Here is a 26,857-nt window from a genome sequence, read left to right as displayed (position 1 = left end):
AAATGTTTCATTTTGTTTGTTTGATTAAGTAACGTCCTATCAACAGGCAGTGTCCTGTAAGAACGGCTTCCCATGTATGTTGTGTGTCGCGTTGTGAAGTGTGTGGTGGGAGACTGCGGTATATTCGTGTTGTTTCTTTTTGTAAAATGGAACCCATGACCTTTTTATAGTGCTATATCAATTAAGCATGTTGCCAAAGACACCAAGCAACACATTCCACTCGGTCACATTATACTGACAACGGGTGGCGAACCAGTCGTCCTGATCCTGGTATGCTGAACACTAAGCAGGAGCTAAAACTATCACTTAAATGTATAGAATGTGTTGTGTTTCAAACGGCCAGAGGACAGAATCCAGAGCCTGCCTTACAGGGGCGCGCGCTCCAAAGTAGGCAAATACTGTGGCGGTGTCAATGGTAGGAAGAGGAGAAAAGTGGCGGTGTCAATGGTAGGAAGAGGAGAAAAGATATTGTTATGTTATATTTTGTTATGCAATAGGGGCAGCAGTTAAATTCTAACGTCCTATTTGGCATCGCATGTGTGCAATGTGTTGTGGTGTGATATGTTTTGGGGATTTGTGGTGTGTTCTGTTTCTGTTTAATAGTTGAACTCTTGAACTTTTATGTTTTCTGTGTTTTGTCACTGAAGCAATCATGCTGCTGAAGCCACTGAGACTCAGGGTCAAAATAAAATCGAGATGGTGCTTAGCAGACATTAGGGAAATGAAGGATTAAATTGATAAAACAACAAACCAAAAAGTAATATATTTTAACCTAAGGCATTGTTTTGTTTTATCATGTTTAAATGAGTTGTCCACCCCCGCATGCCGGTATTACTAGTTAGATTAACCGGCACTCCGTTTTCCTCCCACACTAGGACCCCGCGCGCGCTTACATCTGGGCCATCGAGTTATTTATATAAGTTGTATAACTTGTTTCTCAATCGATGTAAAATAAATAAAGTTTATATATTCACGTCATATCAATAGCCATTAAGGACGGCTTCCTGTGAATGCAGCACGGTGCGTGTGTGAAGAACGAGGTGTGTTTTGGGAAACTGCAGTATAGTCATGCTGTGCCTCTTTTTAATAATGGAACGTTTGTCCATTTGATAGTACTATCTCACTGAAGGATGGCAGGCAAACTCGTCCAATCTAACTAAAACAATATCCGTATTATCATTCCGTTTGATAACAGCCCAAAAGTGGTCCCATTCTGGTGACCTTTAAAATTGATCAATCAAATTCCAGATTCCAGAAACCTGGACATGCGGTGGGTGTGTATGTGTTTGAAAGATACACAGATACAAAGCTGAAAATATCTTACATATTGATACATTTACTTTTTTTATTTCATAGTTTGGAGATCCACTCAAACGGACATCTGTCGGAGGTCTGTTGGAAGCTAACAATGGTCTTTAATTGCAAAAATCAGCTGGATTTGGGAGGCAAATTTGTTCACCGTACGTGAACTACTTCTTACTTTGCTGCACAGTTTGATTTCTGTTAATCAAATGTTTTTCTTAAGACTTCAGATTTATGAAGGAATATTGTTGGTATTGAAAGAATAATTCTATCGTTAATGTGTACCAATATCAATCTAATTATTCCAATGGCAAAACTACTATTGGCAATTAAATTATTAAATTTAATAAAACACAATAGATCAAAGTATAAAACGTATCTGGGCGTAGTGTTCGTAGATGCTTCATACTACATATGTAGTTACATGTAACTTATTCTGCTACAAGTGATGATTAAAAACTTATGAGTAATTTCAACATCATAAAGACATGCTCTGCTCATTACGTTTTTGTCATTGGAATTCACATCTGAATCAGAACTCTTATGATTGGAGTCGAAACGTAGCACTAGATGTATTTATTATAGCATCAATAAATAGCTTTAAAGTTGCTCTCGAACATTCAATCATAAATAAAATTTAACTTACCTTGTTTTCCTTCAATTAATATGGTATCAAATGGGATGTTATTGGTGCGTTTCCTTTGCTTACAATAAATATCCGAATGTCATCAACTTGGTTGCTTACATCCCAACGACCAAATATTATATAATGAAGATCTGAAGTACATGTCTGTAAAAATAAAACTAATGTAATAGAGTCTTTCATAGAGCATCTCACATGACTTCAGAATTGGCGCATGTCTAATCGATAAATTAATTGTTCAGAAAATTAATTTCCAGTCGGACGTTTCTCGTCGATAAAATGGATGTTGTGTTATTTCCGCCCTAGTATCCTGCGTCTAGAAGTTGTACCCAGATAAACTCGTGATTCTCATTTACCTGTTCATGCAGTGAATAGATAACGCTAGCACGTCACTGTATGGGACATGTTCCAAGAAGAGGTTTCTATTTGTTACAAGCTCCATGCACTGATAATGCCACTAATGTTGTTACAATAGATGTATGGAACGTATGAACGTTGATCGGTTTTCTTCTAAAACGTCGAAAAGTGGGAAGCACAAAATCTGAGATTTCGTATGACTTTTATAAGCTAAAATACTGTTTCGTTGTGAAATAATCTGTTCTCTTCGCGATAGAAAGTGATGGTTTTTATGTTTGCTTCAGTAAGCACTTTAATATTGGCAAACTAGTATAAATTACTACGGAAACCCAATTTAACTATTTTTAAGTGTGTGTGTCACACTCATGCTTTTATTTGAAATTGTGACTTGCAAATTCACTCATTATTGAGGAAGCAAACGAAAAGGGATTTGTTGCAATTGTGCTTCTATCTAGAGGTCCTTGGCTATCATTTTCTTTTTATAGTGCAATCACACTGAACATACCGTCAAAGACATTACCAAACGGGCAAACCAGTCGTTTCACTCTCTTTATGCAGAGCCTAAACAGAAACGGAACCCACTACTTGTATAGACTGTTCTCCAGGGTGCGTAATCCAGAGCTCAAATCTGATTAAAATACAGATCTTTATAACCTCTCCGTTCAATAGAAGGATCTGACAACATTCAATAGGGGATCATATTTGGATGACCTCTATCACGTGTACTGCGGATCAAATACAATTTGTACACTTTGCTGCGTCAATTGATAACGCCATTTCGTCCCAGCATACGTAAACGTTTATCTTTGTTATGTTGTTACGGCGAGATGACTACGTACACGAAAATAATTCGGACAGCTTTTTCAAACTATTTCGTCCTCAGTCAAGATTCTGACAGTGCCAATTTGATTAGCCATTTCCAAAGGTCTACTGGACGTTACCCTAATGGGATGATGTCATATCCTCTTATCAAACGTATTGATAATCAGGATCTGTATGTTAATCAGATTGTCCGGATCATATTCACACTTTAATGGAATACGTTAGGAAAAAATCTCTTATTTAGTCGCCTTTTACATAAAGGGCCATCAGGTTCAATTCTAAGGGCATATAGATGTATTGAAAATCTATTAAAAGAATTTATAGTCAAAACCTGAAGATATATTTTGAAAGCAGGCGATAAGATGTTCCTGAAGATTAGCGATTATATGAGACAAATTGATCATTAAATTATTATTTATTGATTATTATATCCCGCAACGAAGTTAAGGGGGATATTTGAACCGGCTTGTCCGTCACTAAGTCTGTACGGCGAACGCCTAAACAGATTTTGATAGATGTTGGTACATAAACATCTTTGTTAACGATGGTGTAAAATAGGTAGTGATCCTTAGATGTGATAAAAAGGCTGCTTAATTATAGCTAATTATATAAACATCTTTGTTAACGATGGTGTAAAATAGGTAGTGATCCTTTGATGTGATAAAAAGGCTGCTTAATTATAGCTAATTATATAAACATCTTTGTTAACGATGGTGTAAAATAGGTAGTGATCCTTAGATGTGATAAAAAGGCTGCTTAATTATAGCTAATTATATAAACATCTTTGTTAACGATGGTGTAAAATAGGTAGTGATCCTTAGATGTGATAAAAAGGCTGCTTAATTATAGCTAATTATATAAACATCTTTGTTAACGATGGTGTAAAATAGGTAGTGATCCTTAGATGTGATAAAAAGGCTGCTTAATTATAGCTAATTATATAAACATCTTTGTTAACGATGGGGTAAAATAGGTAGTGATCCTTAGATGTGATAAAAAGGCTGCTTAATTATAGCTAATTATATAAACATCTTTGTTAACGATGGTGTAAAATAGGTAGTGATCCTTAGATGTGATAAAAAGGGTGCTTAACTATAGCTAATTATATAAACATCTTTGTTAACGATGGTGTAAAATAGGTAGTGATCCTTAGATGTGATAAAAAGGCTGCTTAATTATAGCTAATTATATAAACATCTTTGTTAACGATGGTGTAAAATAGGTAGTGATCCTTAGATGTGATAAAAAGGCTGCTTAATTCTAGCTAATTATATAAACATCTTTGTTAACGATGGTGTAAAATAGGTAGTGATCCTTAGATGTGATAAAAAGGCTGCTTAATTATAGCTAATTATATAAACATCTTTGTTAACGATGGTGTAAAATAGGTAGTGATCCTTAGATGTGATAAAAAGGCTGCTTAATTATAGCTAATTATATAAACATCTTTGTTAACGATGGTGTAAAATAGGTAGTGATCCTTAGATGTGATAAAAAGGGTGCTTAATTATAGCTAATTATATAAACATCTTTGTTAACGATGGTGTAAAATAGGTAGTGATCCTTAGATGTGATAAAAAGGCTGCTTAATTATAGCTAATTATATAAACATCTTTGTTAACGATGGTGTAAAATAGGTAGTGATCCTTTGATGTGATAAAAGCTGAGGCCATCTTTGATACGAGACAAGATGGCCGCCGGGTTCAGATGTGTTGTGTCAGCTCTGATCATTTATACAGTTTTATATCATTTTAAAGATGATTTTAAACACCAAAAATCAGCACAGAGTGTTAGAAAAGTGCATGGAAACAGTTGGACCATTTCAGTACCTAAACTAAAGTGGGAAGGAAAAGATATCTTACTGAAAACTTTCTCAACTATATCCTATATACAGAACAAAAACATTCAGAGATCCAGAAAAGTGAGCACTAATCAGTATGTATTTATCCTTCTACTGCTCCTGTCCAGTGACATAGAACTGAACCAAGGACCCACAGGTGAAGGGATTAACTCCACACACTGTCCATTGTGTGATTTACCTGTGAATTTTGAAAGCATTGAAGTCTATTGTGTTGGATGTCTTCAGTCTTGGCACAGTCAATGCCTTACCAATACTGGTCATACTATACTGAACGACAACTCAGAACTCTTGCTCTCCTGGTTTTGTGATAATTGTACAAGGGAGCCTTGTACTCAATATCAGGAGGTATCCAATCTTCTACCGAGCAATTTACCAAAGGGACTTTCGTTTATAACCTGGAATGTGAGAAGTCTTCCAAAACACTTTGAAGAAATTTCATATCAAATTTTACAGTCAAATTCAAGTGTTGTTGGATTATGTGAAACTTGGTTAAATAGTAACCACTGCAGTAGTAGCTATAGTATTCCAGGATATGATTTTATTCGGCATGATCGGGCTAATAGAAGTGGTGGTGGAGTAGGATTCTTCATCAGAGAAGATATAAAATACAAAGAAAGACCTGATCTAAATCATAGCGGCCTTGAAATATGTTGGATAGAGATCTGTCTAACCAACACCAGACCGCAGTTGGTTAGTTCATTCTACAAACCACCGACTTTCAGAAGTGACTGGAATGAACTTCTGGTGGCCAATGTAGAACAAGCTGCAGCCGAATCCGTTGATGTTATTCTAATGGGGGATTTTAATGTTGATTTGTTCATCGCATCCCCAGAAAACCGGAAGTTAAGTGCTGACATGGAAAGTGTTGGCCTCTACAATGTAGTTACAGTACCTACGAGAGTAACTAACAATACTTCTACATGTATAGACCATATATGGACCAATACTCCCAGGGATTTTACCTGTAGTGATACTTCTAACGTAAACATAAGCGACCACAAACCTGTATTTGCCGTCAAAAAGTATCAGGGAAATGTGAAACAAACAGGTATAAACACCATTAAGTACAGGTGTACTAAAACTTTTAATGAAGAAAATTTCTGTTCCGACTTGGAGTCTGCCTTTCAAGCCTCCCCCCATGATACAAATGATGATGTTAACCTTGCATTTGATTCCTGGACTGAGCATTTTCTTTCATCCTTTCTCTTTTCCCCAATTTTTCCATAAATATTATCGATACATATAATATGGTAGCAGCGCTTACAACAGTTATACAGACCAATTTTCATATTGCATAACATTTGCTTCAGTAGTATTTAACTTCACAGATGTTGGTTAATATTAACATTTGAAATTGAGTGTATTCAGTGTGGATACTTCGGTTTTTATCGTCGTTTTGAAACTAACAGACTTTATCAAAAACTATGCTAATTAGTATTACAGTGAACTCTTCAATGTCAGAGTGTTATTTTATATAATATATATTTGGTATTACAGTGAACTCTTCAATGTCAGGGTGTTATTCTTATCGTTGATATTTAACTTCACTCCCATATTGAAGGCGCATTGTGAAGTCAGTACTCCGAATTATTATCAAATGTCAGAAATGTAATGTTACAAAAACACACATGTCATTTATGTTAATGCTATATATATATAATGCACTCTTATATGTGCGAGAGCAGAGTAAATTTAGTTAAAAAACAATATTACAGTTTTTGTTTATTTTAAGATAGTGACCATTGCCGTTCGTAATTGTATAAAATATTGGTATTCTTGTAAATCCAAACGATATTATCTACTAACTTTCCCCATTACACCGCATCATCTTTATCTTAAGTTGACTGTAGGTTTGTAGATTGTGTCCGTTTCCCATAGTCCATGTCAATTATAATGTGTATCCCTGCTAAGTATTCGGATGCGGAATGACTGACTGATTTGCCTATTACAACATTATTTAAAACTTTTAGTTATTCAGGCAGAGGGTTTGATATGGGATGCGACTAAATTTAGTATCTTATCGTTTTCACTTAATAGTGCTTTAAATCCGTGGTTTTATATTCGGAACATATTCGCGGAGGTTAAACTCTGAGGTTACCTAAGTCCTTTCATATTTTGAGTCGTTTCACAATGAACTTCTGAATATTTCGTTGGTGTTAAGAATTCGCAGATTATAGTGAAACACTAAAATAAACCATCCACGAAATTAATGCAGTTGTTTTATTGTCATTTCATCTTCCTGACAATGCTTGCCCCTGGGGGGAAGGCTCAGCTGAGAAACACCACTCTATATGCAACTTATGTATTAGCGCTCGGCATGCGGGGGTGGACAACTCATTTATCCGTTGTCAGTATAATGTAATCGAGTGGTGTGCGCTGTTTGGATTATTACATGGTATGGTTTATCGCGATAGCACTATAAGGACATACATCGTGATATTGTACAACTCCGAAAAACACATAAATCCACACACCGTATCGCATCGCCTACAGAAAAGGCTATCCCTGAATCTCCATTGTTGGTAACAGGACTAAACATCCGATCCATTAAGATGGCTGTATGTAGTTGTCCAGTAGGAGTGTGACAGGGTACGTATTGAACACCCATTCCATCTCACACATTTGTCGTAATGTAAGCTGGTTAAAATGCAGATCCTCATAACCACTACGCAATCTTATTAAAATACAAATCCTTATAACCACCCCGTTCAATAGATGATCTGACAACATCCTATATGGGGTCATGTTCGGATGACCTTTTACCATGTGTACTTCGGATCAAATACATTTTGTACACATTGCTACGTCAATCGATAACTCCATTGCGTCCCAGTAAACTTAATCAATTAGCTTTGTTGTGCTATTTGGGCGAGATGACTACGTACACGAAAATAATTCTGACAGCTTTTTTCATACTATTTCGTCCCCAGTCAAGATTCTGGCAGTGCCAATTTGATTGGCCATTTCCAAAGGTCATCTGGACGTGACCCCAAATGGGACGTTGTTAGATCCTCTTATCAAACGTAGTGATAATAAGGTTCTTTATTTTAATTGGATTAAACCACTACGTTCAATAGAAGATCTGACAACATCTCATAAGGGGTCATGTTCGAATGACCTTTTTAACACCTGTAGCTACATCAATTGAAAACGTCATTTCGTACCATTTTAAATAGCATTAAACTTTCTTGTGCTATTTGGGCGGTATGACTACATATACGAAAATAATGCTGACAGCTTTTTCAAACTATTTCGTCCCCTGAAATTTACATTCAGGATATTTATGGAAACAATTTGTTTGGTCATTTCCAAAAGTCATCTGAATATGACCCCTTATGGGGTTTTTCAGATACTCAGAGTGGTTATACGGATCTGCATTTTCATCTGATTTAATTTGCTGAGTAGTGTAAGCGTAAGACGAGGGAGGATGAATTGTTTCTTGTAATGTTTCCTGAATCCTGCAACCCTAAAAAAAATACATCGAAATATCGTAAGTTTAAGATATATATGTGAAATGGGAAACCAAAAATATAAACAAGTGTGCATATCATCATTTGGTATTATATTAAATTTTAAGTATTTTATATAACAATATACATTGTATTTATAATGTTTCACATATAACATAAGAAAAGGTTCATCTCTACATTGGCAACAAAAGTTTATCAACAATGCAGGTTTCTACAGTATCTACTTTATAAATATCAATATGTCATTTATCTGAAATCAGCAAGAGAAAAATGACAGCAAGTGGGTTTTTTTAAATACAGCCAAATTGCTGGAAATTTATATATATTTCTTTTTTCAAAATTACTAAGTGAAATGAAATGCAGGTAAAACCTCGAAATGATACATGAATAACACTGTCACACTAAAGTTTAATATATAGGATAATCAATTCCTGGGTGAAATACAATGTATCTGTTTTCTAGCAATAGGAATCCCAACAAAAATCATCATCAACAGCAATAGGCGGGGTTTTACTCTTAACCTCTGACCCTAAGTTAGTACAAGCAGCAACATCTGACATTGTGGTGGTACATTGTACGTTCATTGCTCCAGACAACAGAACTTACACACACTGTAGCCACCATCCTAAATGTTTTACAGGTATTGTCTTTTGTTTGTTTTACATCAACAAAACTGTTACAATACCCATTTCACTATCACAACCGTTTGTCCCTTGAAAACATTTTCAGATGTTCACAGTGAGGTTGAGTCCATCATAGACAAAGGGAAATAGTTACGCCGTCCTCGTTGATCACACACGAAGGTCTAACAATATGTTCTTCACTTTATTGTTTGAGAATGTTCATAATATGAACAGGACACATGGTTGAGAGTCATTCATGCATATCAAAGTACAAACATACATCAATCGCTGACCATATGCCTCGTGCGGGAACACGAAAAATCTAAACTATCATCAAACCCGCAGCGAAATCACATGTAACGACATATAAAATAAAACGCTACATCAGTCCGATTAGGATTCCCCACTGTTATTGTCTTGTTGGCATGTTGACCCGGGGAATCGATATTTAGTCGCTTGGTGGAGAGGTAGTAAAACAGACCATCTTCATTCTTTTTTTATTCACCTCCTTTTTGGGCAGTTCGGCACAATGAGAGAGAATACATAACATACAGTAAGACAACACATAATGATACAATATACACAAGAGGATGACTTGTAAATGTCATATGTATAACATGTGTATTTATTTTTTCTGTTACATGATTTTTTTTCAAACTTAAAGCTGACAATGCAAGTTAAAAACATGCAGTTGAAATTTTAAAAAAATATTAACGATTTTTTTTTTTTTTTTTTTTTTTAAAAAATTGTTTCTGAGACATCCCCTAGTTATGACAGTGTGGTATCTAAGGAAGTGGCAGCCATTTTTCTTTTGCTCTGCTTAGTAACCTTCACTGGCCAACCCCCTATATAAAGCACGGGACACTTGACACGTGTATCATTCTAAACATATCATGTCTCAGATACACATGCCCCGATATTGCAAATAACAATGTCAAATTGAAAATAAACACTGCACTCACCTGACAATATTTCATTGAGGTAATAGATGAATGTGTTGTCAGCTATATCCCAACATATGTCCAATACGAACTAATAAAACACTTCAATATACACTAAGTTTTACACGTACATGTACAACGACACGTGTGTGTCCTTGATAGTTGTCGCTCGTTCGGGTCAGGTACGTAGTCACGTGTATATGGTCAGTTGAGTGCGTCGGGTACGATGATATACGTGGAGATATGTGGACGGATTATTTTTGGATTTCTATTCACTTGCGTTGGAATTTTATTTTGAGAAACATCTAAATGACAACTTAGAGGAGTTGACATGTTTTCTTGCTAAAAAAAGTCCCATATAGTTTTACAGGTGAGGGTTTTGTTTACCTATTTGTAGGTGATATAACCTGTGGACTGCTAGGTACGCGCTTTATATAGGGGTCGGTGAGTCGTCGGAATGTAAAACAAACATGGCTGTCCTCAACCGGGGAATGTCTCATAAACGATTCTTGGAAAAACGAGTATACTTATTTTAAAAAAAAAATCATGTGAATAATTTTAACTTGCATTGTCAGCTTTAAATCCATTATTATATATTTCGTCGATACGTACTCCTATTTTATTCTATACAATCGTCATGTATATTTTGATATTATACACAGAGCGTGTCATAATTTACGCACTTTATGGGTGAAGTACACTTGATATACATATACGTTACTTTGTAATGTATGCAATTGGCAGTCCCGTTTGATTACAGCAGTTACACACCAACACTCATCATACGCAGCATCTGATGCAGTAGCTTCGGTAAGAATTTGCTTTGCTGATGATAGTTAGTGTTATATAGTGTAAATACTTCATACCTTACCAGTTTATTTTTTGTAGTCTTGAAACTGACAATTTTTGTTGATAGATATGTTAAGTGTGCGCGGCATTACACATGGTTGGGCTGCTTTTGAATGTCAGTTACTTATCTTCATTTTCGTTAAGTAGGTCATAGTGCAAATGATACAAATTACACCAGATATAACATTACACACAACCCGCATGTGCTACTTATATTACTGCAGCTGTACATATATGAAACTGAATGACAAATGCATAGGTAGTCGATGTCAAAACTGTGGGTGACACATACGTGTGTGTGCAAGAGGTAAGTGTTTACTGAATCCGTAATAACATGGACACAAGTCTTGACTACGGGAGAATTTAGGTTATCTTTATCGCTTACAACTTTAACAGTGGGTACGATTTCGGACTAAAATGTAAATGTAATATCATTTTACTGTTAAAGCACAGTATTTTAATAATTAAGAGCCTTGTAATAACTTTTTGTACGCAGTTTTGTTTGTTTGTTTGATCTACTTGTGTCCTATTAACAGCCAGGGTCATGCAAGGACGACCTCCTATATACCGTATGTGGTGTCTGGTATGGGTGATGTGCCAGGTGCGTGTTTTCGCGGACTGCAGTATATTGTTATATATAGCATATTGAGAACCGTGTAATATTCTTACAATACAGCATATTGAGAACCATGTAATACACAGCATATTGCGAACCTTGTAATAATTTTGTAAAACACAGTAGATTGAGAGCATTGTAATATACGTGTAATACACATTAGATTGAGAGCATTGTAATATACGTGTAATACACAGTATTTTAAGAACATTGTAATATACGTGTAATACACAGTAGATTGAGAGCATTATAATATACGTGTAATACACATTATATTGAGAGCATTGTAATATACGTGTAATACACATTAGATTGAGAGCATTGTAATATACGTGTAATGCACATTAGATTGAGAGCATTGTAATATACGTGTAATACACAGTAGATAGAGAGCATTGTAATATACGTGTAATGCACATTAGATTGAGAGCATTGTAATATACGTGTAAAACACAGTAGATTGAGAGCATTGTAATATACGTGTAATACACATTAGATTGAGAGCATTGTAATATACGTGTAATACACGGTAGATTGAGAGCATTGTAATATACGTGTAATACACAGTAGATTGAGAGCATTGTAATATACGTGTAATGCACAGTAGATTGAGAGCATTGTAATATACGTGTAAAACACAGTAGATTGAGAGCATTGTAATATACGTGTAATACACAGTAGATTGAAAGCATTGTAATATACGTGTAATACACAGTAGATTGAGAGCATTGTAATATACGTGTAAAACACATTAGATTGAGAGCATTGTAATATACGTGTAATACACAGTAGATTGAGAGCATTGTAATATACGTGTAATACACATTAGATTGAGAGCATTGTAATATACGTGTAATGCACATTAGATTGAGAGCATTGTAATATACGTGTAATACACAGTAGATTGAGAGCATTGTAATATACGTGTAATGCACATTAGATTGAGAGCATTGTAATATACGTGTAATGCTCATTAGATTGAGAGCATTGTAATATACGTGTAATACACAGTAGATTGAGAGCATTGTAATATACGTGTAATACACATTAGATTGAGAGCATTGTAATATACGTGTAATGCACATTAGATTGAGAACATTGTAATATACGTGTAATGCACAGTAGCTTGAGAGCATTGTAATATACGTGTAATACACAGTAGATTGAGAGCATTGTAATATACGTGTAATACACAGTAGATTGAGAGCATTGTAATATACGTGTAATGCACAGTAGATTGAGAGCATTGTAATATACGTGAAATACACAGTAGATTGAGAGCATTGTAATATACGTGTAATACACATTAGATTGAGAGCATTGTAATATACGTGTAATGCACATTAGATTAAGAACATTGTAAAATACGTGTAATGCACAGTAGATTGAGAGCATTGTAATATACGTGTAATACACAGTAGATTGAGAGCATTGTAATATACGTGTAATACACAGTAGATTGAGAGCATTGTAATATACGTGTAATACACAGTAGATTGAGAGCATTGTAATATACGTGTAATACACAGTAGATTGAGAGCATTGTAATATACGTGTAATGCACATTAGATTGAGAGCATTGTAATATACGTGTAATACACAGTAGATAGAGAGCATTGTAATATACGTGTAATACACAGTAGATTGAGAGCATTGTAATATACGTGTAATGCACATTAGATTGAGAACATTGTAATATACGTGTAATACACAGTAGATTGAGAGCATTGTAATATACGTGTAATACACCGTAGATTGAGAGCATTGTAATACACGTGTAATACACAGTAGATTGAGAGCATTGTAATATACGTGTAAAACACATTAGATTGAGAGCATTGTAATATACGTGTAATACACAGTAGATTGAGAGCATTGCAATACACGTGTAATACACAGTATTTTAAGAACATTGTAATATACGTGTAATACACAGTAGATTGAGAGCATTGTAATATACGTGTAATACACAGTAGATTGAGAGCATTGTAATATACGTGTAATACACAGTAGATTGAGAGCATTGTAATATACGTGTAATACACAGTATTTTAAGAACATTGTAATACACGTGTAATACACAGTAGATTGAGAGCATTGTAATATACGTGTAATACACATTAGATTGAGAGCATTGCAATACACGTGTAATACACAGTATTTTAAGAACATTGTAATAACTTTGTAATACACAGCATATTGAGAACCATGTAATAATCTTATAATACAGCATATTGATAACCTTGTAATAATATTATAATACAGCATATTGATATCCTTGTAATAATATTATAATACAGCATATTGATAACCTTGTAATAATATTATAATACAGCATATTGATATCCTTGTAATAATATTATAATACAGCATATTGATATCCTTGTAATAATATTATAATACAGCATATTGATGTCCTTGTAATAATATTATAATACATTATATTGATAACCTTGTAATAAAATTATATTTGGGGCCGCTGTGGCCGAGTGGTTAAGATGTACCGACATATGATATTACCATATGCCCTCCACCTCTGGGTCGCGAGTTCGAATCCTAGCACGTCCTTAAATGACCCTGGCTGTTAAAAGGACGTTAAACTAATCAAACCAAAATAATATTATAATACAGCATATTGATAACCTTGTAATAACTTTGTAATGCACAGCATATTGAGAAACAGGTAATAATATGATAATACAGTATATTGATATCCTTGTAATAATGTTATAATACAGCATATTGATAACCTGGTAATAATATTATAATACAGCATATTGATATCCTTGTAATAATATTATAATACAGCATATTGATAACCTTGTAAGAATATTATAATACAGTATATTGATAACCTTGTAAGAATATTATAATACAGCATATTGATATCCTTGTAATAATATTATAATACAGCATATTGATATCCTTGTAATAATATTATAATACAGCATATTGATATCCTTGTAATAATATTATAATACAGTATATTGATATCCTTGTAAGAATATTATAATACAGCATATTGATATCCTTGTAATAATATTATAACACAGCATATTGATTATATACCTTGTAATAATAATTTTATAATACAGTATATTGATATCCTTGTAAGAATATTATAATACAGCATATTGATATCCTTGTAATAATATTATAATACAGCATATTGATAACCTTGTAAGAATATTATTATAATAGAGTATATTGATATTGATACCTTGTAAGAATATTATAATAGAGTATATTGATAACCTTGTAATAATATTATAATACAGCATATTGATAACCTTGTAGTAATATTATAATACAGTATATTGATAACCTTGTAATAATATTATAATACAGCATATTGATATCCTTGTAATAATTTTATAATATATCATATTGATATCCTTGTAATAATATTATAATACAGCATATTGATATCCTTGTAATAATATTATAATACATCATATTGATATCCTTGTAATAATATTATAATACAAAATATTGATAACCTTGTAATAATATTATAATACAGCATATTGATAACCTTGTAATAATATCAAAATACAGCATATTGATAACCTTGTAATAATATTATAATACAGCATATTGATATCCTTGTAATAATATCATAATACAGCATATTGATAACCTTGTAATATAAATTATACAGCATATTGGGGGCCGCTGTGGCCGATAATATGTATAATCCAGACATATTGATATCCTATGTAATCCACCTCTGGGTACGCGATTTCGAATCCTTTACTTATTAAGTACGTAGGGGCATTGGTAATAACCTTGGTAATTTCTTATTATAATACAGGTACTTGATTACCTTATCCTAATGGGGACCAAAATATTAATTACCTTATCCCAGTCATAATTGGCGTTTAATCCTTGTAATAATATTATAATACAGCATATTGATAACCTTGTAATATATTATAATACAGTTATTGAAACGTGTAAGATATATAATACAGCTATTGATATCCTTGTAATAATATTATAATACAGCATATTGATATCCTTGTACCATAATATTATAATACAGCTATATTGATATCCTTGTAAATATATATAATACAGCATATTGATAATCCTTGTAAGAATATTATAATACCAGTATATTGATATCCTTGTAAGAATATTATAATACAGCTATTGATAACCTTGTAAGAATATTATAATAGAGTTGCTATTGATAACCTTGTAAGAATATTATTATAGAGTATATTGATTATCCTTGTAAGAATATTGTAATACAGTAATTGTGTACAAATGTTTATTACCTTATCCCGAGTTAATGGGCATTGTGTACCAAATGTTTAATTACCTTTATCCCGAGTATAATGAGCATTGTGTACCAAATGTTTAATTACCTTATCCCGAGTATAATGGGGCATTGTGTACCAAATGTTTAATTACCTTATCCCGAGTATAATGGGCATTGTGTACCAAATGTTTAATTACCTTATCCCGAGTATAATGGGCATTGTGTACCAAATGTTTAATTACCTTATCCCGAGTATAATGGGCATTGTGTACCAAATGTTTAATTACCTTATCCCGAGTATAATGGGCATTGTGTACCAAATGTTTAATTACCTTATCCCGAGTATAATGGGCATTGGTGTACCAAATGTTTAATTACCTTATCCCGAGTATAATGGGCATTGTGTACCAAATGTTTAATTACCTTATCCCGAGTATAATGGGCATTGTGTACCAAATGTTTAATTACCTTATCCCGAGTATAAATGGGCATTGTGTACCAAATGTTTAATTACCTTATCCCGAGTATAATGGGCATTGTGTACCAAATGTTTAATTACCTTATCCCGAGTATAATGGGCATTGTGTACCAAATGTTTAATTACCTTATCCCGAGTATAATGGGCATTGTGTACCAAATGTTTAATTACCTTATCCCGAGTATAATGGGCATTGTGTACCAAATGTTTAATTACCTTATCCCGAGTATAATGGGCATTGTGTACCAAATGTTTAATTACCTTATCCCGAGTATAATGGGCATTGTGTACCAAATGTTTAATTACCTTATCCCGAGTATAATGGGCATTGTGTACCAAATGTTTAATTACCTTTTCCCGAGTATAATGGGCATTGTGTACCAAATGTTTAATTACCTTATCCCGAGTATAATGAGCATTGTGTACCAAATGTTTAATTACCTTATCCCGAGTATAATGGGCATTGTGTACCAAATGTTTAATTACCTTATCCCGAGTATAATGGGCATTGTGTACCAAATGTTTAATTACCTTATCCCGAGTATAATGGGCATTGTGTACCAAATGTTTAAATTACCTTATCCCGAGTATAATGGGCATTGTGTACCAAATGTTTAATTACCTTATCCCGAGTATAATGGGCATTGTGTACCAAATGTTTAATTACCTTATCCCGAGTATAATGGGCATTGTGTACCAAATGTTTAATTACCTTATCCCCAGTATAAATGGGCATTGTGTACCAAATGTTTAATTACCTTATCCCGAGTATAATGGGCATTGTGTACCAAATGTTTAATTACCTTATCCCGAGTATAATGGGCATTGTGTACCAAATGTTTAATTACCTTATCCCGAGTATAATGGGCATTGTGTACCAAATGTTTAATTACCTTATCCCGAGTATAATGGGCATTGTGTACCAAATGTTTAATTACCTTATCCCGAGTATAATGGGCATTGTGTACCAAATGTTTAATTACCTTATCCCGAGTATAATGGGCATTGTGTACCAAATGTTTAATTACCTTATCCCGAGTATAATGGGCATTGTGTACCAAATGTTTAATTACCTTATCCCGAGTATAATGGGCATTGTGTACCAAATGTTTAATTACCTTATCCCGAGTATAATGGGCATTGTGTACCAAATGTTTAATTACCTTATCCCGAGTATAATGGGCATTGTGTACCAAATGTTTAATTACCTTATCCCGAGTATAATGGGCATTGTGTACCAAATGTTTAATTACCTTATCCCGAGTATAATGGGCATTGTGTACCAAATGTTTAATTACCTTATCTCGAGTATAATGGGCATTGTGTACCAAATGTTTAGTTACCTTATCTCGAGTATAATGGGCATTGTGTACCAAATGTTTAATTACCTTATCCCGAGTGTAATGGGCATTGATGTACATTCTGTGTACCTTATCTCGAGTGTAATGGGCTTGTGTACCTGTTCTGCCTGTTTTGGTTGAATAACTAATTATAATATATATTATTAACGCGTCAAAAAATTTTATTAAAACAACATATCCAATTAAAAAATCTTATTCAGTAGCAAAAATGCCCAGCCATTAATTTGCTTACGAGACCCTAAAATCCTATTGATATTTAACGTTAAGGATGGAAGACGGTCCCAGTATGCAATGTGTTGTATGTGTTTATATATATTGTGAGATGGCGTTATAATAGAGTTGGTCTCCTTTTAATAAAGAAAATCTTGCCTCTTATAGTAATACCTTACTGAGACATGCCTTTGGTGTTTTTTTTATTCATAACATTAGTACTTTTAATATCTAGTCAGTCAAGAACGGTCTGCCATGCGTGAAAAGTTTACTAAGTATGGAACTGTACACAACGAAAGAGAGTACCCACAAACAGCCCATGTTATACAGTACCGAGTTAACATGACGTGTATGTCCGTGTAGGTCATGGGACAGAATTTTACAGTATAGTTAGGTGATGAAGTGCCAGCTGATATTCGCCATCGTCTATTTCAGATATAATGTCAGAAGAGGAAAGGACTGGACCATCTAATGCCGGGAAAGGGTCTGAGGTGACTACGTCACGTTCCACTAGCTGCTGTGGCGTCATCAACAGAATTAAAACGGAACCCTTGTTTCATCAGAGTCTCATTAGAACAGCCTGTCTGTACCTGACGTTATTTACTCTTGTGAGTATTCTGAATAAATTTATTCAAAATAAACTTGTCAATATTTCGCGACGTAGTGTTAAGTATATACCAAATATTTTGCGCGGTTGAAATCTTCGCGCTAAAATATCGTTCGCGTTTTCCCGTTAACGTTCACGTCTAATTATTTACGAATATAACGATATTCTGCTTATAAATGAAACTGTAAATATTATGTTTATAATATATGAATTATAACACAGGGGTTTTCTAAGGGGCAGATTGGTCCTTCGCTGCTAGATCTTCAAATCATCAGCGGCGTCGGCCTGAAAGAGGGGTCCATTCTCCTTACAACATTCTACGCCGGGTATATGGGCGGAGCCTGCGTAGGAGGTGCCATTTATGACAGAATCAGGCGTGTCTTTACTTTGACCGGATCCAACTTCCTGTTGGCTTTAGTTACTCTGGCAATACCATGGTGTTCAGTATACTTGATCATGCTTGTTGTGTTCGCTTTTTTCGGCTTAAGTCTTGGCATAACGGATTCAGGTAAGATACATAATTTTTAGCTCGCCTCTCGAAGAGAGGGAGGCTTATGGAATCACTTTGGCGTCGGCGGCTTTGGAAATCACAGTTAAAGGTTTTGGTGTTGAAATACTGTTATCTGTCTCAACTGACATTGATTTCTACATTTGTTTTACAATTGTTGATATTGGTATGAGCAATCATTTAAAGCAGCCAAAATACTAAATTGTAAGAATTGTAAGAGGACCATATACCGAATTAGCCAGGTTTGGATTTGGGTGTAAGTGTTGTAATACTGCTATCAATCACAACTGACGTTGATTTTGAATTATAATTGTTTTAATTGGTATGGAGTATCGCGTAAAGGGGAAATGCTGAATTTTGAGAATTTAAAGGGACTCAGTGGACTGAAAAGTTAAGTTATGTAACAGTATTGCTGTATTTTATAATACTGGTAAATAAAAGGAACCTGAATCAAATCAACCTTATTCCAGATGCGAACTTTTCTGTTCTAAAACAGCTCTTGTTTTTAATATGCAGAAGATGATCCGCTTTATGGCAATTAACACTTTATTTACCTATTCAAAATTGTTTATTCAGAAGTAATACGTGTGATATTAACAGCAAGCTAATAACTTTTAAGACTCTACATACAGAATCATAACACTCATTTTACAGTTATAGTTTTAAAATCAAAGACCGTTTTGGTTAGGGTATTACCCTTAAACGCGGAAAAGATTCCAGAATAGAAATATATGTAACAGCTACACACCGTTTTGCTTTGAAGGAGGAAACATCTGAGTAGATATTAATTAACACAATCCTTAAAGATGCTACACCGCCAATGAATAGTAATTTATATGCATTAAAAACAAAACAAAATGATTGAAGAATTGAGTTTTATCTGTTGCAGTTGCAAGCGGCGACCTGCAGTACACCTGGGGGTTAGATGGACGACGACGTACATGCAAGGGATGCAACTCATGTACGCAATAGGAATAGGCGGTTTCCCCTCTTATTACATATAACACAGGGGTTTTCTAAGGGGCAGATTGGTCCTTCGCTGCTAGATCTTCAAATCATATCAGCGGCGTCGGCCTGAAAGAGGGGTCCATTCTCCTTACAACATTCTACGCCGGGTATATGGGCGGAGCCTGCGTAGGAGGTGCCATTTATGACAGAATCAGACGTGTCTTTACTTTGACCGGATCCAACTTCCTGTTGGCTTTAGTTACTCTGGCAATACCATGGTGTTCAGTATACTTGATCATGCTTGTTGTGTTCGCTTTTTTCGGCTTAAGTCTTGGCATAACGGATTCAGGTAAGATACATAATTTTTAGCTCGCCTCTCGAAGAGAGGGAGGCTTATGGAATCACTTTGGCGTCGGCGGCTTTGGAAATCACAGTTAAAGGTTTTGGTGTTGAAATACTGTTATCTGTCTCAACTGACATTGATTTCTACAATTGTTTTACAATTGTTGATATTGGTATGAGCAATCATTTAAAGCAGCCAAAATACTAAATTGTAAGAATTGTAAGAGGACCATATACCGAATTAGCCAGGTTTGGATTTGGGTGTAAGTGTTGAAATACTGTTATCAATCACAACTGACGTTGATTTTGAATTATAATTGTTTTAATTGGTATGGAGAATCACGTAAAGGGGAAATGCTGAATTTTGAGAATTTAAAGGGACTCAGTGGACTGAAAAGTTAAGTTATGTAACAGTATTGCTGTATTTTATAATACTGGTAAATAAAAGGAACCTGAATCAAATCAACCTTATTCCAGATGCGAACTTTTCTGTTCTAAAACAGCTCTTGTTTTTAATATGCAGAAGATGATCCGCTTTATGGCAATTAACACTTTATTTACCTATTCATAATTGTTAATTCAGAAGTAATACGTGTGACATTAACAGCAAGCTAATAACTTTTAAGACTCTACATACAGAATCATAACACTCATTTTACAGTTATAGTTTTAAAATCAAAGACCGTTTTGGTTAGGGTATTACCCTTAAACGCGGAAAAGATTCCAGAATAGAAATATATGTAACAGCTACACACCGTTTTGCTTTAAAGGAGGAAACATCTGATTAGATATTAATTAACACAATCCTTAAAGATGCTACACCGCCAATGAATAGTAATTTATATGCATTAAAAACAAAACAAAATGATTGAAGAATTGAGTTTTATCTGTTGCAGTTGCAAGCGGCGACCTGCAGTACACCTGGGGGTTAGATGGACGACCGTACATGCAAGGGATGCAACTCATGTACGCAATAGGAATAGCGGTTTCCCCTCTTATTACATCACCTTTCCTGTCATCGTCAGCAATTTCCCATATCCGAAGTAATGATTTAAACATCAGCGCATGTTTGAATAACTTGAACGAATCATCGTCTAATTATTATATGTGCATAAATAGTATAAATTATACCTTTACGAATGATTCAGTTGGACCGTCTAGACTGTATTTGGCATATACATTTTCGACGAGTTTAAGTGTTTTTGTCTGTGTGACATTTATTGGTTTCTACGTTCGATTTGAGAGACAAACGGAAACAGTCAAACGTCATATGAACATGAAGAAATTCGACACTAGAAAACTCCCTAGAACACTTAGATATACCGCGATTGCTATTGTTATCCTTTATAGCATTGTACGTAGCCTCTGTGAATCTATCCAACCTTGGAGTATGCATAGCTGGCCTTGCATTCGGGTATGGATGAATCTATCCAACCTTGGAGTATGCATAGCTGGCCTTGCATTCGGGTATGGGAAGTCGGCCATTTTACCAAGCGTCTTCTCCTGGATCGAAGAGGTCGTTTCACCAGTGACTGGTAAAATAGCAGCTGTGCTTTTCTTTGTAAATACCGCTTTGACTTCTGTTAATCCAGTTTTATTGGGGAATTTAATGGAAAACATGACAGGTATATGGTTTGTGCTACTTCTATTGGGGGAGAGTTCTTTATTATTCCTAGTCTATATAGCCACAGCGGTGTTATCTAAATATATTACCTCGAATTATGGAAATACCTACCAAACAACTGAACAAGTGGTAGAGGCCCCACTAACAGAACAGCGTGAAGTGTAACATGAGTTGGATCATCGATATGTGTGTAACCTACAATGACCAGTTGTAGTGAACTAGTCTCTTTGATTTAAACATATTTTATTGTGTAATTTTATGTACAATGGGATTGGGCACAAGTTTTCCAACTTATATGAAGCCCTCTCCAACTAGTCTCTGACTGGGTTAAATATATTCCGATGTATGCATCTTCTCAAGAATTATTCATAAAGCACTTTGTCTTTTTTATGATTTGGTCGTGATCTATTTGAATAGTTTCTCGTGATGAATTTAAGGTTTCATTTTAAAGTTAAAATTTTACTTCCTCAAGTAGTAAATAGGAAATCCATTGCTGACCATGCATAACTGACAAAATGTGCCCAGATGAGGAAATTAAGATGCGTTGATCACGTTTTATGTTATATCAAGCATTTAAGAGAAACGTGACTTTTAATGATGTAATATGTACACTGTACATTAAACTGCAAAATTACCGCCGTCAAATCACCATGGATCTTGACATAATTTATCAAGGCTGTGGATGAAGTTCAAAATGTTTTGGAAAAGACTTAATTACATGTAATATATTAACATATTTAGCTTTAGTTCGATCAGAGCGACCTGCTTACTGGACAGAATACATTGAATATGTATATATCCGTTCTATCATAAAGATATTCAGTGACATGAATGTAAGCGATGACCTTGTTAATGTTTAATTTAGTATAAACCTATATTTCACAGTTGTGTCGTAGGTTCGTTTGAAGCACCGTCACATTGGTTCGGTGTACCATTTTGTAACTGCTTGTGTGAAGTAATATTTGAGTAATAAATATGGCGGACCACTGAACTGTTGTTGTTTGATGTGTAGGAACACAATACGTCCACACTGACAGTAGAACACGAAACAACAGTTACGTTGTATTCAGTGTCCCGTATATATCTGCATATTTCAGACTGAAGCATTATATAACTTTAAAACTAACTTTTGTCTGCAAAAATATAGTTGCTAGGTATGTAATTGATATCAAAAGTAAATAAAGACATTCATGGATGAATTTATGAAATAATAGTTATCATCATACCATATCGACACTAAACGACAAAAAAGCTACATAGGTTGAACACTTCCCTCCTTGACATCTCAAATGGCTATTCTGAAATGAAGATTCTAGTTCAGGAGGTTACCAAAATGCGAACAAAACGATGTTTGTTGAACTATTTATTGTACATGTATTGTCGTTCGATGCGCATGTGTGCGGTGAAAAACAGAAAATAAATATCTGATGTAACAAACAGTTATTTCTGTACAATACAAAGGTGTAAATTATTTAAAAAGAAATTAAATTAAAACCATCCTATAATCCAGTTAAACATGTTCAAATTCGCATCTACTAGTATTCGTACAATAATAACACAAATCGAAAGTGTTATATTTACATATATAGTTAGACACATTTTTCTCAGAACTACGCCGATCCGGAATCGGTTCTAAAAATAGATAGACCTCGCTATCTTATGCGACTGAACAAAAAGTATGAAAAAAATTACACTATGACAGAATAAAATTGACATGTCTACTTTTTCCTGAACATTAATGAACTCATTTAACCTAATTATACCCAACTTACATCTTGATTTAGTAAGGGATGATCAACTTTTGTGTAGTACACACGAACAATTCGGTGTACAATTCGACGACTACAAATAAGCCGAAAACCGGAGCGGAAGCAAAAATTCCGGAAATATTTTTTCCGTGTCAGAACTTAAACCAATAGCATGTTTTAACAAACCATGTTCACATAGCATGGGAGCAATAAGTTTTGGAACCGATGTAAATTACTCGTAGTTTCCTCCCTTGGACCACGAAAAAGACTCGCCATATTGATATTTTGCTTGTATAGACAGGCCCAATTAGGAAAAATCATGTCATTAACGATGCTCCACCGCCGACAGAACATACACGACATTATTCATTTGAACAATAATTGGTGTTTAATCATGAAAAATTATGTCTAATTAACACAAAAAATATTTTGCTTTTGATGCATGCGTAATATTTACTTTACTCCATATAGGCCATCCTGCCAAGGAATGTTTTCGGGATGCAATTAATGATTTTAAATATTTTTACCTTGAAGTAAAATTATAAACTCAAATATTAATTATGTTTAAAACGTCTAAGCGACGGCCTATGATGACGTTACAATAGCAAAGCATTATATTATTTCCCGTATAAATCTATTTTAACAAAATTGCTTGTATTGGTACATGTATAGTACTGCGCGATAATTAGGGCGACGCTTGAAATACATGATACAGTCTACGTAATTTTTAATATTATATTCCATTTATTTTAAAGATGCTTCATCGCCGACAGAGCATAAACGACATTCATCACTTGAACAGTTATAGGTGTTATATGTATATGTATGTCTATTTAACATAAACAATTATTTGAAATACGTGTTATTTCGGTTTTGGTGCAAGCACAATCAGTATATTGATCTAGTATTTATTTATGTATATCAAGCAAACTTTGCCAAATTCAGTAAATATGTTATCACGTTGAATGTAAGTATGATATTTGTAGCATTATTTTGCGAAAACCGTTATTCCACAGATTAAAAATATGCGGAAACAACTTATGTATATTCTAAGCATTAATTTGCTTCTCGATCAGACAGCTATATATATGTACATGTAGACTACATGTAGATGTTTAGGAATATATATATATGCCTGACACTATCATGGGTATTACTGCAAGTAATTATAATTTTCTAATTCTGAAATAAAAATAGTTCAGTTATGTTTTGTAAAGGATAATTATATTATTAAAAATTACCCTATTATATTTTTTTTTAAATCTGTATTCAAACAGACCCGTTTGAACAGAAAAAGAATTGTAATGTACGAGAATGCAAGCTCATCATACTACTTTATTATTATTATTATTTTTTTTTTTTGTGATTTTTTTAAATTGGGAAATTTCACGTGAGATTTATGTGAAGTTCACGTGAATCTTTTCACGTGAAATTCACATGAAAATTTTCACGTGAAATTCACGTGAAGAAAATATTCACGTGAAATTCACGTGAATTTCACGTAAAATTCATGTGAAATCCAATTCACGTGAAGAAACATTGCCTGTGCACTTCATTTCATATAGGACATAGTGTTATGGATATCTTTATCTTGAAGTAAAACTAGAAGCTCTTTTTCAATGGTGTTAATGGTGTTAAGTAAGTAATTTTTGTAACTGAAGAAAAATATAAATTCGTCTGCTTTTTTTTGATAGAGAAAAAATACCATTTTTCAGCGGTGCAGCATCTTTAAAGGCAGCATGTAGTATTAACGGTTTATCATTAACTTTCGCCACTCTACAAAATTATCGAATACATTTTACATTTACATTTTTAAAATATCCATTTATGTTTAGGTGTGTATTTGTTTTGTTCTACGTCATCAGAAAGCGCTGTGTGTCCTTTTCGATGACAGCCAACTTTATACCTTTGCCTGAAAAACAAACCGAGACATATTTTGCTCGTTTATGTTTCGCAAAGGATTCACTTCCTATAAAATCATTACACCGCTGTATCAATTACAAAAGAGAAAAAATACAAACGGTGACGCATAGTATTTAGGTCAACTGACCATAGGTCATGGTGACCTATTGCGATAGTCGTTTGTCCGTCTTCGTGCGTCGTCCGTTAACATTTTCTTGTGAACGCGATGACTTGAATAAATATAAACCGAGCTTAATGAATATTTGTATGCAGTCTAACATTTGTAAGATCTCGGAGGAGTTCGCAAATCAGCGTGATTCGACTGTAATTTACGGAGTTACTGCTCTTTGCACTAGTAATTATTATCGGACCTTGTGGACGCGATAACTTGAGTAAAGGTGAAACGAGCTTATTGAAACATAGTGTGTAGACTTCCATTGGAAAGATCTCGGACGAGTTTGAAAATCAGCTTCATTAAATGGTAATTTAAGGAGTTAATGCCCTTTACACAAATAATTATTATTGGACCTTGTGAATACAATAACTTGAATAAGTATGAACCGAGCTTAATGAAACTTTGTATGTAGACTAACATTGGAAAGATATCGCATGAGTTAGAAAATCAGCGTGAGTCGACTTTAATTTCGGAGTTAATGCCCTTTGCACTACTAATTATTATTGGACTTTGTGGTCGCGATAACTTGAGTTTATATAAACCAATCTTAATGAAAATTTGGAAAAGTGAAGAATCCTATGTATCTGCTTTAGCATGCTTATGTAACTTTATGTAATTTAAGCTAGATATTTTCTATTTGTATTCCACTTAATTTAAAGTTGCATGTGATATAACTGGGCAACTTTGACTTGATATTATTTTCTTAAATAATCTATCGCAAACCACCAGATTTGATAAATTGAGAAGTGGAAATCATTCAAATGGAGACAAACGTGTCGGATGATTTGGGACGTCTGGTTCGACCGTTGTCAATATAATGTGACCGGTTTGGGTGTGTTGCTTGGTGTCTTCGGCGGCATGCTTAGTTCTACTATACTAGAAGACACAACATGAATTTACCGCAGTCCGTGACGTATGTATGTTGAGATGGAATGATAGATGCGGAAATAACTTTATAGTTACTAAGAACACTCCAAAAGTGTTAAATGAAATTGTAGACCACAACTTGGCTTCATGGTGTGACTGACCGTAGATACTCAATTCTTACTGTAGATGTAAAGAATGATTCTTGGCAGTTCTGTCAAAAATATGTTCAGCTCTTGTTTATACTTGTAAAATTTAAACTTTTACATTATAAGTATTGCAATTTCCAAAAAGCTTGTAATTACTGGTAATGAATAGAATGTTAAAAGGTCTTGAGTT

General features: G+C 34.2%; 1 protein-coding gene across 1 annotated transcript; it reads left to right on the top strand.

Moving 5' to 3' along the window:
* The first annotated feature begins 10,577 nt into the window (after positions 1-10,577).
* On the top strand, positions 10,578-19,887 carry LOC138306611 (sodium-dependent glucose transporter 1A-like). Its single transcript, XM_069247050.1, has 4 exons — positions 10,578-10,829; positions 18,236-18,408; positions 18,630-18,915; positions 19,805-19,887. The coding sequence occupies exons 2-4, from the start codon at positions 18,241-18,243 to the stop codon at positions 19,885-19,887; spliced, it is 537 nt and encodes a 178-aa protein (XP_069103151.1). The 5' UTR covers positions 10,578-10,829; positions 18,236-18,240.
* Positions 19,888-26,857: the final 6,970 nt, after the last annotated feature.

This window comes from Argopecten irradians, chromosome 13 (assembly GCF_041381155.1).
Source record: "Argopecten irradians isolate NY chromosome 13, Ai_NY, whole genome shotgun sequence".
Taxonomy (NCBI): Eukaryota; Metazoa; Mollusca; class Bivalvia; order Pectinida; family Pectinidae; genus Argopecten; species Argopecten irradians.
This window is presented reverse-complemented; position numbering and strand designations above follow the sequence as displayed.